The sequence below is a fragment of the Mustela putorius genome, unplaced genomic scaffold (assembly GCF_011764305.1).
Source record: "Mustela putorius furo isolate JIRA1106 unplaced genomic scaffold, ASM1176430v1.1 tig00003834_pilon_pilon_pilon, whole genome shotgun sequence".
In the NCBI taxonomy this organism is placed as follows: Eukaryota; Metazoa; Chordata; class Mammalia; order Carnivora; family Mustelidae; genus Mustela; species Mustela putorius.
Genome location: NW_025421987.1, coordinates 123,708,290 through 123,722,408, shown reverse-complemented (window position 1 = coordinate 123,722,408; position 14,119 = coordinate 123,708,290). Strand labels below are relative to the sequence as shown.

The window sequence follows — 14,119 nt, the reverse complement described above, 5'->3', positions numbered from 1 at the left end:
TTAAGCAATTACAAGAAAATGTGGATTGGAGTGTTAGGAGTTTCTTCTATTCTAGCTATGGGGGTCTGCTCAATTACATACTAAAATTCTTTTTCCCAGACCATTCTCAAGCTCATCCATTCTGACTTGCCTTTATAAACTTCATGCCCCCAAAAGAAATCTCTATCTTCTCCTCTCACAGTATTTGGTGTTTATGTCTATTATGGATATCTCTGTTACACTTTCATATGTATTAGGCCCATAACACTGATTCTAGTAAGCATGTTAGGATTAGTTCCCTGATTTTCTTGTTTGTTTCCTTTTCAAACTGAACTATTAGATGACAGGAACCTGTCTTATTATTTTTTGTCTTATAGTACCTAAATACCAAACACATTTGTGAGTTTTTAGGAGACTAAAATGCTTTTTTTTTAATTGGTGAATAGATCTAATCATTACCCAAGTAGGCTAGGATATATTTTTAGTATATGAGTGTCTGTTCATAAAACATATGCACATTATATCTGTATGTGAAATAGGGGCAGTATTTAGAATGATCTTGGCTCTCCATACTTCTTGATGACAGTATTACAAAAAAGGCTGGATTACAGGAACAACAAATAACATATGTCACAAGAAGCATTCCAATTTTCTAGTAAGAACTGAGTCATGCAAGGGAAACCATACAGATTTCACAAATAATATATACTGCAACTCTTGAAAGAGTATGGGATTCCCAGACATGAAGAAACACAAGTCACAGATAGAGTCAAATAACTTCAGAAATGTTTCCAGGGGGAAACAAGCAAACAAAAAAGCCTTAATAAGATACCACTTAGATCCCGAGGGAGGCTGACAGCAGAAGTTTAGACACAACGGGCCCATCCATAAACTCATTCCTAGTCAACCAAGGTTGCGAAAAAGCTTTAAAGAACAGATAAATTAAAACGTGCTTTGCATGGGGAAGTTTTCCCCAGAGTTCCTCATTTTTATATAGGAAATCAATTTGCATCACTGATGATATCATTCAAATCAGACAACCCAAAGTTGTTAAGAGGTAATTTAGTTTTATGCTGAAGCAATTTGATACTTGTTCTGATTTGTGATTTTCATTTTGTTTGTTAATGAAAAAAATTAATGAACAATGTTACTAGAAATACAACTCATCAAAGCTTCAGCATTATTAAAGAGGTTTGCCATATACTGTACATCGTGATCACTGTGCAGCTGATGCCTGGATCTCTGCCTTGGAGGTGCCATCGATCCAACAGCCAACGTAAGAATCCATGGTACAAACACCCTTACACATACCTTTGCACTGATTTGTGTTTTTGTCCAGAATTGCCTTTGTGGATACAATTTTTCCATACCTGAAAGAGAGCGAGAGAGAGAAATCTATGTTATTATAGCCCAATGAAGACACCTAAAATACCTTAATGAACATTGGTGTACACACAATTGAGCAGGAATAAACCAAAAAAACAAGCTCTGTACTTCCATTTCACACCTGGATGATCTCTTTTCACCAGTTCTTCTCTATAACTTGAGAATGTGCTTCCCTACATAATCACTGGGTTGAGCCTTCAAAAATAGACCTGTCAGGCTGTCATAGGTGGCTGAAAGGGGGTTGCGTGTGATTGTGATCAAAGTAAATCATACTGTGGATTGCTGGAGAAAAGCACAGACCTTGGCTCCAGGCTGAACAGGGCTTACTTCCAGGGCTGGCACTGACCTAGTGTGGCAATGCTGAGCAGTTTAATACAACTTCTCCAAAGCTGTTTTTTTTCATCTGTGAACATGAGAATTCTAATAATTCCCTTTCAGGATTTGGGAGAGTGATAAATTGAAATACTGAGATTTCCTAGCAGTGCTCCTAATATAAATAGGATTTTTTTGTTATTAAACACATACTGTAAGTTAATTGAGGAGAAGGACTGAGTTTTGTATTCTCAATGCCTGCAATCATATGTAATAGGAGCTCAATAAAGGTTTGCTATAAATAAGTGAATGATACAAGTAATACAATGCTACTTCATTGACAATGAAGCTTCTACCATAAATACATATATTGATTATTTTATCATCTCTTGCAGAAGACCCAGTGTAGGTTTTGTTTTTTAAAAGATGGGTAATATAGAGAATGAAACTCACTCTCTCTTTCTTTTTTAAAGGTTTTATTTATTTATTTGACAGAAAGAGAGATCACAAGTAGGCAGAGAGACAGGCAGAGAAGGGGGGAAGCAGGCTCCCCACAGACCAAAGAGCCCGATGTTGGGCTCAGTCCCAGGACCCTGAGATCAAGACCTGAGTCAAAGACAGAGGCTTAACCCACTGAGCCACCCAGGCGCTCCTGAAACTCACTCTCCTTAAGCTTGTTTCCTAAGGTATAAATGATAGGACTGAAGAAGATAAATTTTAAAACCCTGTCCTTCTTTAGGATTCCATGAAGGATACTTCTGAATCATCATAATATGGAGAAATTATAATGCAAATTTAAGTGCCAAGTTTACTAACAACTCGTACTTATGTTCAAAATTTCAGCCATGTCCAACGTGTTTGGCAAGGTTTTTTGTTTTTGTTTTTTGTTTTTTGTTTTTTTAATTCTGTGTTCCTAAGGAAGTGTGAGTATATATGACAAAGAGTAAATGTCCCATGTCAGAATAAACGAGGTTCCCTATCATCACTGTTTCTTTTGCATCTATAATACCTCTCATTATGTCATTAATTCTTTGGTGCATTTTGGTGGTCATTTATCAATATTTTTAGTTTTGAAAGTGTCATTGTGCTAAAAATGCTTTGCTTCTTTTTTTTTTCTTTTTCCCCCAGATGTTTTTGGCATTTTTGTTTTTTTGTTTTTTGAGAGAAAGAGAGGGAGAGCACCCCTGAGCTAGGGTTGGGGGGAGGGAGAGGGAGAAAGACAATCTCCAGTACACTCCATGCCCAGCACATACCCCAACAACAGGCTTGATATCATGACCCCAAGATCATGACTCGAGCCAAAATCAAAAGTCAGACACTCAACTGTTTGAGCCACCCAGGCACCTCTCAGATGATTTGACCAAAGATGCACTGACAGTCCTCTAGGAATTCATGGAATTAATGTCATTATGAAAATGATAGCACCAATAGCTTTGAAAATCATTATGAGCTGACCTATCAATAGGTGATAATAGGAATTAGAATATTTATATATATTTAGATGAAGGGGTCTGAGGTAATTCCCACCAGTTGCCTCCATGCCCTTTGTTAAAGCCAGCCAGAACTGGGATGAAGCTATCCAAAACTTAATTAAGTAGATTTTGCCAGCATAATCCTGACATTTCAGCTACCTACATCCCTGGTACCACTGCATTTTCTACCCCTTGATAACTATAACTCTATAGCTAAATAAATCAAAGAGATCTGGGCCTGTAAATGTCTACTACCACTTTGCAAAAGTTACAAGATCGGCAACTTGATCAAATTCACATAATTTGTGAAAGTTATAGGAGGGATAAGAATATGGGATTTTTAAGATTGGTGTAGTGCTTAACCATTATATCAACTGCCTTCAAAACAGAGATGCTGTATATATCAACCCTTCTAGTTTAATCAATCATCACGTCTTTGGGAATCCAGGTATTCAACTCCAGGGCAATCTAGTGCAGTGGTGAAAAGAATATGCTACGGAGACAAACTGTCATGGCTCAAATCGCTATTCAGCCCGGGTACATCCGTTTGGCTAAGTAAGCCTTATGTATCCTTTCTATCATCTCACCACCTATAATTACATAAATCTATTTTTTTAAATATTCATTTAGATGATTATCTATTTAAAATATGTACATCTATGTACAAATATATAAAATGATAATAACCTCTATCTCATAAGCTTGTTCTAAGGGTTAAATGGGGTTTACCTAAAATGATAACAGTGGCGGCACAGAATAAGTACTCATTAAATATTAGCTCTTCTTGTAATTATTTCCTTCCTGTTAAATATAAAAATATTTAGTCCTTGGCCTTCTCCGAGGTGGTTAAGAAATAGAAGGGGGGAGTCCCAAAGGATAGCTTAAAACATTACTACTTAAACTGTCAAAATCTTCCACTAAAAAATTTGGAAGGTAAAATTATTTGCGAAAAGGATAATTTTCATTTACCATTTATATTGTTATTTTTAATGTTAGGGATTATATTAACTATGTTGTCATTGTCCTTAACCATACAAATACCCATAGGTTCAAAGCTTTTGTTTATTTGTATGTTTGTTAGGTACTACTGAAGTGTCTATTACCTCACACCTATTATACAAGCACAATTCCTCCAAAATTTGTCATTCCCCAGCATCCGCATTCCAACAGACACATACAGCCTCTCCTTCAAGCTCTATTTCATCCCAAGAGTTTCTCTTTTATGAAAAGAACCAGTAAAATACTATCATATTTGCATGGTCTCTTCAGTCTACAGTGGTTCAAGGTATCTACAACTGGACCTTTAAAAATATATATATTTATTTATTTATCTATCTATCTATTTATTTATTTTCCAGAGAAAGAACATGAATACGGGGAAGGGAAAGGGAGAGGGAAAAGAGAGAATCTCAAGCGAACTCCTCACTGAGCACAGATTTCCCTACACAGGGCTGGATCACACAACACTGAGATCATGACCTGAGTCACAATCAAGAGCCTGACTGAGCCGCCCAGGTGCCCCTCTATAACTGTACCTACTAACAACAGTAATGTTTGCTAGATTTGGGCTAGTCAGTCAAGTAAACATTTGAAAGACTGCTTGTATCTTAGTGTAGAAAACAAAAAGGGAGAAGAAAGGGAACATTTGCTGAAATTTTTTTTCCACACAAAGCACTATTAATACAGAAGTAAAAACTAAAGGAAAGAAAAAGAATTTAGAATATTTATAACCATCTCACATCAGGCATACAAACCCTTAAGACAAAAATCATTTTTAATTGGTTTCTAAAGCTACTCTTAAAAATTTTATATATAAGTACCTCCCAAATTAAAATTTAGCTCTATCTTTTAAAGAGGAAATTAAAAATTACTGTATCTCATAGTGAATTACATCTCCCAATGGGACTTTTAGCCTAAGATGTGCATATTGTCCTACTGTATCAATATTACTAGGATGTCTTTCTTTTCCTTTATTAAATGCAGTATATGTAAAAAAAAATAGCTGTCATTTTATTACAGCAAAAAAAAAATGGAAAGGAAGGAAATACTTTTTTATGGAAAGCATTTGTGAATATTTTGGCAAGCAACTCTTTTCTAAAACAAAGTTTTATGTCCCAGGAAGCATTATAATGCTACTATGAGTGGAAAATCACTCACTCACATACACATACATACACACACAGCAAAATTATGCTATTTCTTGATTTCCCTATTCCTAATTACAATCTAGGCAAGGCTTTCTGAGAGTGCCCAATCATGAAACAATGGAACACAACTGAGAATACCTGACTCAGCCACTAGTCTGACTAGAGTTAAAGGAATTTGATTCTTTGGCTCAGTTACAGTATGTTGCATTAACAATTACTTCACAAAGCGGTGATATGCTTTAAACAACAAGAGAAGGTATTTAATGGGCCATTGGTTCCAGTTCGTGTTTGAACTCTCCCAGTGACAAACAGGTACTTTCTGCATGGCTAGTGCTGTATTCTCTATGCTTTGCAAAGTCAACATCTGATGAAGGTAAAGTTAGGCTTTTTTTTTTTTATTATTTTTGGTTCCAAACCGCCATAAACAGAAAAGCCACCTATGTAATATACCTGTGAAGAATTATATCAAATCTTTCTTCCCAGTGTTTTGTTAAAGTATCCTAATGTACTAGAATAAAAACTATTAAACAGGCTAATAACATATTTCACACATTCTGAAGAAAAAAATACTTCTGAGGAAAAAGGTATTTCCAAACATAAGTTATCTCACTTCTTTACTCTTCCCCTCCTTTGGGTTTAGAGAAAGACCCTAAGTATTCATGTGGTGTTTTTTTGTTTTGTTTTGTTTTGTTTTGTTTTTATGACACCCATGAGCAGAAAGCAAAATCTGATAATGGCCACAAAATATGCGACCAGATTATTTCAGGATGATGCCTGGAAATAGACACCTGAGCACTTGTGCTAGAAACTTTCAGAAAAATCCAATTCACTTTTCTATGCTTTCATTTAATACAGCTAGAAGAGGTACAGGATTATCCACAGTCGACTTCCTCCAGGGGGATTCAACTTCTTGGGGGAAACAAAAAAATTAAAGTGAACACACTTAGTATCAAGATTCTTACCTTCAACACCTTTTCTAAGCCAATGTGAGAAGCCCCTAATTCACATTGCTAGGATGCTTTTGGACATAAAAATATGTGACTCCACATAAGATCTACATATTCACCAGCTATCCAGAGTGCCCATGCATTCTCCAAATGCAGCCAGGTCCCAAATAACATTTTCTTTCCATTCTAAGAGTACTCTGTAAAACATTAGCCAATCTGTAATAACTACCCAATTATTATATTTTATGTTTTCATAACTGAGTTTTATGTAGTTATGTGTTGAGTATTAACTCACTTTTACCCTAGCTTGTCAATTGAAGTTTTACATTTAATTTTTTAAAGAACAGCCAATGCTTTCTGGTATTTATTCTTATTCTTAAACAGCATTTGGGTCAAACTGTTTGTTGATATACTTGATTATTCCACATACAAGCCTAATTTGAACTAATGGCATCTTTTATTTTCCAAAGTTGAAAAGAAAATAGAGCTATTATGGGTCTACTCTTCATGCATTATGAAGACATCAAATCGGTGGGATCTTTCTATAAAGAATTTATTTTTAAATCCTTTTGCTGAATCACCCACTGTGTATATTAATTCAAAAAATACAGGCAAAGACTGAAAATAGAGTCTCCACAGTCAATTAACTCCCAGCTAACTCATTTTTCACATGCCTTCTGTATTGATACCAGACTCAAAAAAGGTATTGCATTTATTTAATGGATGAAACATTATCCTTTCAGCAAATGTGGTTGTTTGCCTACTTCTAGATGGCTCATTCATTCTTTGGCATTTGGGGATGCTAATGGATTATAGCTATGGCTTTAGGGATACAGTAGGAATGTGGTGGGGCCTTTCCTTTGATGGGTCACATCAGTCAGGTTTCACCTACAAGAGAAGTCCACAGCTCAATAATAGTTTGAAGCATTAACAAGCTCAATCTACCACTGAGTCGCCAAAGCCAGCAACAACTGTGGTGGGCTGAACTATGTCCCCTCAAAACTCATGTGTTGAAGTCTTAACCACCAGTTAAGCCTTAACCACCCACACCTCAGAATGTAATCCATATTTGGAAAGAGAGCCTTTAGATATGGTCATATGGTCATATGGGTAGGCCTAAATCTAATATGACTGGTGTCCTTATAGATTAGGACAAAGATAGGCACAAAGAAGAGACCATGTGAGGACACTGGGGTAAGACAGCCATTTGTGAGCAAAGGAGAGAGGCCTCAAAAGAAACAACCCCACCAACATCTGGATATCATACTTCTCACCTCCAGAACTGTAAGAATATAGATTTCTTGTCATTTAAACCACCCAGGCACAAAGAAGAGACCATGTGAGGACACTGGGGTAAGACAGCCATTTGTGAGCAAAGGAGAGAGGCCTCAAAAGAAACAACCCCACCAACATCTGGATATCATACTTCTCACCTCCAGAACTGTAAGAATATAGATTTCTTGTCATTTAAACCACCCAGTGTGCCATATTTTATTATGGCAGCCTTAGCAAACTAATACAATAACACCTATCCAAGGCCTGGTAAGCTTTGGAATAAAGAACAGAAATGAAAATATCCAGACCACTCTCCCCCTTTTAGTGCTTTGCTCAATGATTTTGCAGTTGGTCCCTCCAAGCCCTAACCTAACACCTCCAACCTCCACAACATTTGGGTGGATGACAAAGGCCAAGAAATATCCCAGTATGACCCAGAACAGACAACTAATAATCTAGAACCTAATTCTTGGCCTTATAGTCTGGACATTCTTTCCCTCCCTTGCCCACCCCAGAGATAATCAAACTCTTGAATCATGGATCCACACCAAGTAAATTTCACAAGTTCACTGCACAAACCAAAATGTCATTTATTAACTTACAACTTGAGAATAACACATTACAAAGAACACAAAATAGGAGTTTCCAGTTGGGAGAACTGAAGAAAACTTCTCAAAAGAGGAAGTGTTTGAAGAAAGGGCACTATTTTGGCAATCAGAAGCTTTTTGTACTTCTTTGGGATAATTAAAACAATTTCTCAAAAAAGTTTATTTTTTACACCAGTGTATTATTTGGTAAATTACTATTTTCTTTTTTTTTTTAATATTTTATTTATTTATTTGACAGAGAAAGAGAAAGAGAGAGATCACAAGTAGGCAGAGAGAGAGGGGGAAGCAGGCTCCCTGCTGAGCAGAGAGCCCCATGCAAGGCTTGATCCCAGGACCCTGAGATCATGACCTGAGCCGATGGCAGAGGCTTAACCCACTGAGCCACCCAGGCGCCCCGGTAAATTACTATTTTCACACTTCAAATAGTCTCACCAAACTTCTGTGGCTCTAACACTACATTTACAATCTGACCGACTCTAAGACAGCAGTCCTTGAAGGCTAATCTGCCCTACAGTCTCTTGGAGGGGCTTATTAACACACAGATCACAAGGCCCTACTCCCAGAAATACTGATTCAATAGGTAGAAGTTGGCTCTGAAGAGTTTGCGTTTCTAACACAATCCCAGGTGACATTAATATTGGTAGATAGTGTTTTGAGAACCACCACTTCAAGAGAATAACACACCAACAGCAAATACAATAGTAAAAATATTAGATTGGCAGCAGATTTATCCACAGAGACCTGGCAGGCCAAAAGAACTGGCATGATATATTGAGAGCACTAAAAAAGAAAAACATGCAGCCAAGAATACTATATCGAGCTAGGCTATCATTGAAAATAGAAGAAGAGATAAAAAGCTTCCAGGATAAACAAAAATTAACAGAATTTGCAAACACCAAACCAGCCCTCCAGGAAATATTGAAAGGGGTACTCTAAGCAAAGAGAGAGTCTAAAAGTAGTAAACCAGAAAGGAACAGAGACAATATACAGTAACAGTCACCTTACCAGCACTACAATGGCACTAAATTTGTATCTTTCAATAGTTACCCTGAATGTAAATGGGATAAATGTCCCAATCAAAAAACCCAGGGTATGGTATCATAATGTTAAAAAATCAAAACCCATAAATATGCTGTCTACAAGAAACTCATTTTAGACCCAAAGGCACCTCCAGATTTAAAGTGAGGGTGTGGAAAACAATTTACCATGCTAATGGACATCAAAAGAAAGCTGGGGTGGCAATCCTTATATCAGATAAATTAGACTTTAAGCCAAAGACCATAATAAGAGATGAGGAAGGACACTATATCATACCCAAAGGGTCTGATAAGATCTAATAATTTTTAATATCTATGCCCCTAACATGAGAGCAGCCAACTATACAAGCCAATTAATAACAAAATCAAAGAAACACATCAACAATAATACAGTAAGAGTATAGGACTTTAACACCCTTCTCACTGCAATGGACAGATCATCCAAGCAAAAGATCAACAAGGAAATAAAGGCCTTAAATGACACATGGGACCAGATGGACATCACAGATATATTCAGAACATTTCATCCCAAAGCAACAGAATACACATTCTTCTCTAGTGCACATGGAACATTCTCCAGAACAGATCACATCCTGGGTCACAAATCAGGTCTCAACAGGTACCAAAAGTTTGAGATCATTCCCTGCATATTTTCTGACCACAGTGCTCTGAAACTGGAACTCAGTCACAAGAAGAAATTTGGAAAAAATCCAAATACATGGAGGCTGAAGAGCATCCTACTAAAGAATTAATGGGTCAACCAGGAAATTAAAGGAATTGAAAAAATTCATGGAAACAAATGATAATAAAAACACAACTGTTCAAAATCTGTGGGACACAGCAAAGGCCGTCCTGAGAGGAAAATATATAGCCTTTCTCAAGAAACAGGAAAGGTCTCAATTACATAACCTAAGCCTATGATTAAAGGAGCTGGAGAAAGAACAGCAAAGAAAGCCTAAGCCCAGCAGGAGAAGAGACATAATAAAGATCAGAGTAGAAATCAATGAAATAGAAACCAAAAAAATAGTCGAACAAATCAACGAAACTAGGAGCTAGTTCCTTGAAAGAATGAATAAGATTGATAAAACCCTGGCCAGACTTATCCAAAAGAAAAGAGAAAGGACCCAAATTAATAAAGTCATGAATGAAAGAAGAGAAATTACAACCAACACCAAAGAAATACAAGCAATTATAAGAACATATTATGAGCAATTATACACCTGCCAATTTGACAATCTGGAAGAAATGGATGAATTCCTGGAGACATATAAACTACCAAAACTGAACCAGGAAGAAATAGAAAACCTGAACAGACTCATAACTAGTAAGGAGATGGAAGCAGTAACCAAAGATCTTCCAATAAACAAGAGCCCTGGGCCAGATGGCTTCCCATGGGAATTTTACAAAACATTTAAAGAACTAATACTTATTCCCCTGAAACTGTCCCCAAAAAATAGAAATGGAAGGAAAACCTCCAAACTCATTTTATGAGTAAAGCATTACCTTGATCCCAAAACCAGACAAAGTCCCATCAAAAAAGAGAATTACAGACCAATATCCTTGATGAACACAGATGTGAAAATTCTCATAAAAATACTAGCCAATAGGATCCAACAGTACATTAAAATGATTATTCAACCAAGGAGATTTATTTATTTATTATAAATTATTTATTCAACCAAGGGAGATTTATTCCTGGGTTGCAAGCTTGGTTCAACATCTGCAAATCAATCAGTGTGATACAATACATAATAAAAGAAAGAATAATAACCATAATACTCTCAATAGATGCTTAAAAGCATGTGACAAAGTACAACATCCTTTCTTGATCAAAATGGTGTAGGCATAGAGGGTACATACCTCAATATCATCTTAAGCCATCAATGAAAAACCCACAGTAAATATTACTCTCAAGGAGGTAAAACCGAGAGCTTTTCCCCTAAGATCAGGAACACGGCAGGGATATCCACTATTACCACTGATATTCAACATAGTACTAGAAGTCCTGGCCTCAGCAATCAGACAACAAAAAGAAATTAAAGGCATCCAAATCACCAAAGAAGAAGTCAAAGACTTACTCCTTGCAGATGATATGATACTTTATCTGGAAAGCCCAAAGACTCCATTCCAAAACTGCTAGAACTCACACAGGAATTCAGTAATGTGTCGGGATATAAAATCAATGCACAGAAATCAATTACATTCATATACATTAACAAGACAGAAGAAAGAGAAATTAAGGAGTCAATCCCATTTACAATTATACCCAAAACCATAAGACACCTAGGAATAAACCTAACCAAAGAGGCAAAGAATCTGTACTCAGAAAACTATAAAGTACACATGAAAGAAAATGAGGACGACACAAAGAAATGGAAAAATGTTTCATGTTCACAGATTGGAAGAACAAATATTGTGAAAATGTCTATGCAACCTAAAGCAGACATTTCTGCAAAGAAGACATCCAGATGGCCAACAGACACATGAAAAAGTGCTCAACATCACTCTGTATCAGGGAAATACAAATTAAAACCACAGTGAGATACCACCTCAACATCAGTCAGAATGGCTAAAATTAACAAGTCAGGAAATGCAGATGTTGGTGAGGATGTGGAGAAAGGGGAACCCTCCTACACTGTTGATGGGAACGCACGCTGATGTAGCCACTCTGGAAAACAGCATGGAAGTTCCTCAAAAAATTGAAAATAGAGCTACCCTAAGACTCAACAATCACACTCCTGTGGATTTACCCTAAAGATACAAATGTAGGGATCTGAAGGGGCACGTGCACCCGAATGTTTATAGCAGCAATATTCACAATAGCCAAACTATGGAAAGAACCTAGATGTCCATCAACAGATGAATGGATAAAGAAGATGTGATATATATATATATATATATATATATATATATATATATATATACACACACAGTGCAGCTATACTATGCAGCTATCAAAAGAAATGAAAACTTGCCATTTGCAAGAACATGAATGGAACTAGAGGGTATTACACTGAGTGAAATAAGTCAATTAGAGAAAGACAATTATCATATGATCTCTCTGATATGAGGAATTTGAGAAGCAGAACATGGGGCTATGGAGGGTAGGGAGGGAAAAAATGAAACAAGATGGGATCAGGAGTGAGACAAACCATAACAGACTTTTAATCTCATGAAACAAACTGAGGGTTGCTGGGGGGAGGAGGATATGGAGAAGATGGATGGGTTATGGACATTGGGGAGGGTATGTGCTACAGTGAGTGCTGTGAAGTGCATATGCCTGATGACTCACAGACATGTTAATAAAAAAATAAAATAAGTTGTCAGAGGTATACTGGATAAAGCTGCTCTGTGTCACCCCAAAGGATCCAGTTCTTTGATCAACAGCAGTATGCCCACTGTCCAGTGGATATTCAAATAACTCATAATAATATAAACCAATGGAGAAATCCAATTACCTGTCTGAGGATTATTTGTTTTATAGTGTCTCTGTATTAGCATTAGTACTTTTAAAATTATATGTAAAATACATATCACTATCACACCAGGTAAGGGGGAAGACTTAATAAAAGAATTCATGTTAAGCCTTCTGGCTTAATGAAAAGCTTATAGCTGATACTCAAAAATATAGTTGCTGGGGTAATGATCAATCTTTCAATTATTTAATGGTCAGAAAATTCAGGGTGCTTTTATAAATAGTTCCAAAAACATAATTTAAAAAGTCTGTAGATTATAAAATTTGTTTAGCTCAGTGACTTCTGGCTCATTTGCCTTAACCCTGACATTATTACTGCAGTTACACACACACACACTCCTGAGTGCATTCCTTTCATTCCACTAGGGAAATGTCTTGCATGAAAAGAACACACCTATGACACTTGAGAAGGTCATGGGCTAAAGGGAAAATGTAAGAAAAATTCAGCTGTTCCCCACATGTGTTATGGTTACAGATGTGTATTACACAATAGGACTTCACCTAGATGTATCTATACAGATAAGATGTAATATATTCTGCTCAGGAGGTGGCCTCTTGTTCACTTGTCTTAAACTTAACCACTGGTAAGCCAAAGTAAAAGTTGATACGTTTAGATGGCATGTATTTTTCATATGCATGAGAGCATAATTGGTTCCACTTTTCTTAACACTAAATGTAATGAAAAGCAACATGTCATGCCCATAAAATTGAAATTCTATTAATAGTCTTTAGCCCACTCCTCACCCGAGTACTGACATTTTAATAAATTGATTATTTTCTCCATTATAGAGGTAATATATCTCATAAAGTCAGATTTGGAAAATGTAGGGAAAAAAATAGGAAGATGAAATTATTCATAATCTCACCACACAAACATTTACTATATTGGTTAATTTCCTTTTCTACATACGTTTGTTCTTATTTATGTGTTTCATATAGTCATACCACCTATATAATCTTGTATCCAGTACTAGGGCTTTTAAGGACTTTCTAGATGACTTTTAAGAATAAGCAATGCCGGGGCGTCTGGGTGGCTCAGTGGGTTAAGCCACTGCCTTCGGCTCAGGTCATGATCTCAGGGTCCTGGGATCGAGTCCTGCATCGGGCTCTCTGCTCAGCAGGGGGCCTGCTTCCCTTCCCCTCTCTCTGCCTGCTTCTCTGCCTACTTGTGATCTCTGTCTGTCAAATAAATAAATAAAATCTTAAAAAAAAAAAAGAAGAAGCAATGCCAAAATCAATGTATTTAATACAAAAATCCTTTCACTAATGTTAGAAAATGTTAACAGTATAAGCCGCACCAAGACAAGTGGGCATGAAAAAAGTAATGATCCTCACTTGGTGGTTTATAATGTATATACTTAATGTATATACATTACTTTATAATTTTATAATGTGTATATATATTGTATGTATTTTATAATGTATATACTTAAAAGGGAATCGTCACTATCACTTCAGGAATTGACGAACTCATTTGCTTT

The 14,119-nt window shown here is 36.4% G+C and overlaps 1 protein-coding gene across 11 annotated transcripts in view; it reads right to left on the bottom strand.

The window, feature by feature from the left end:
• RBMS3 (RNA binding motif single stranded interacting protein 3) overlaps positions 1 to 14,119 on the bottom strand; it is a 711,391-nt gene that overhangs the window by 508,146 nt on the left and 189,126 nt on the right. For all 11 annotated transcript variants that reach the window (XM_013057187.2, XM_013057186.2, XM_013057191.2 and 8 more), the window contains exon 4: positions 1,291 to 1,349. In XM_013057187.2, the coding sequence (XP_012912641.1) occupies positions 1,291 to 1,349 (59 nt within the window). The remainder of the gene's footprint in view (positions 1 to 1,290; positions 1,350 to 14,119) is intronic.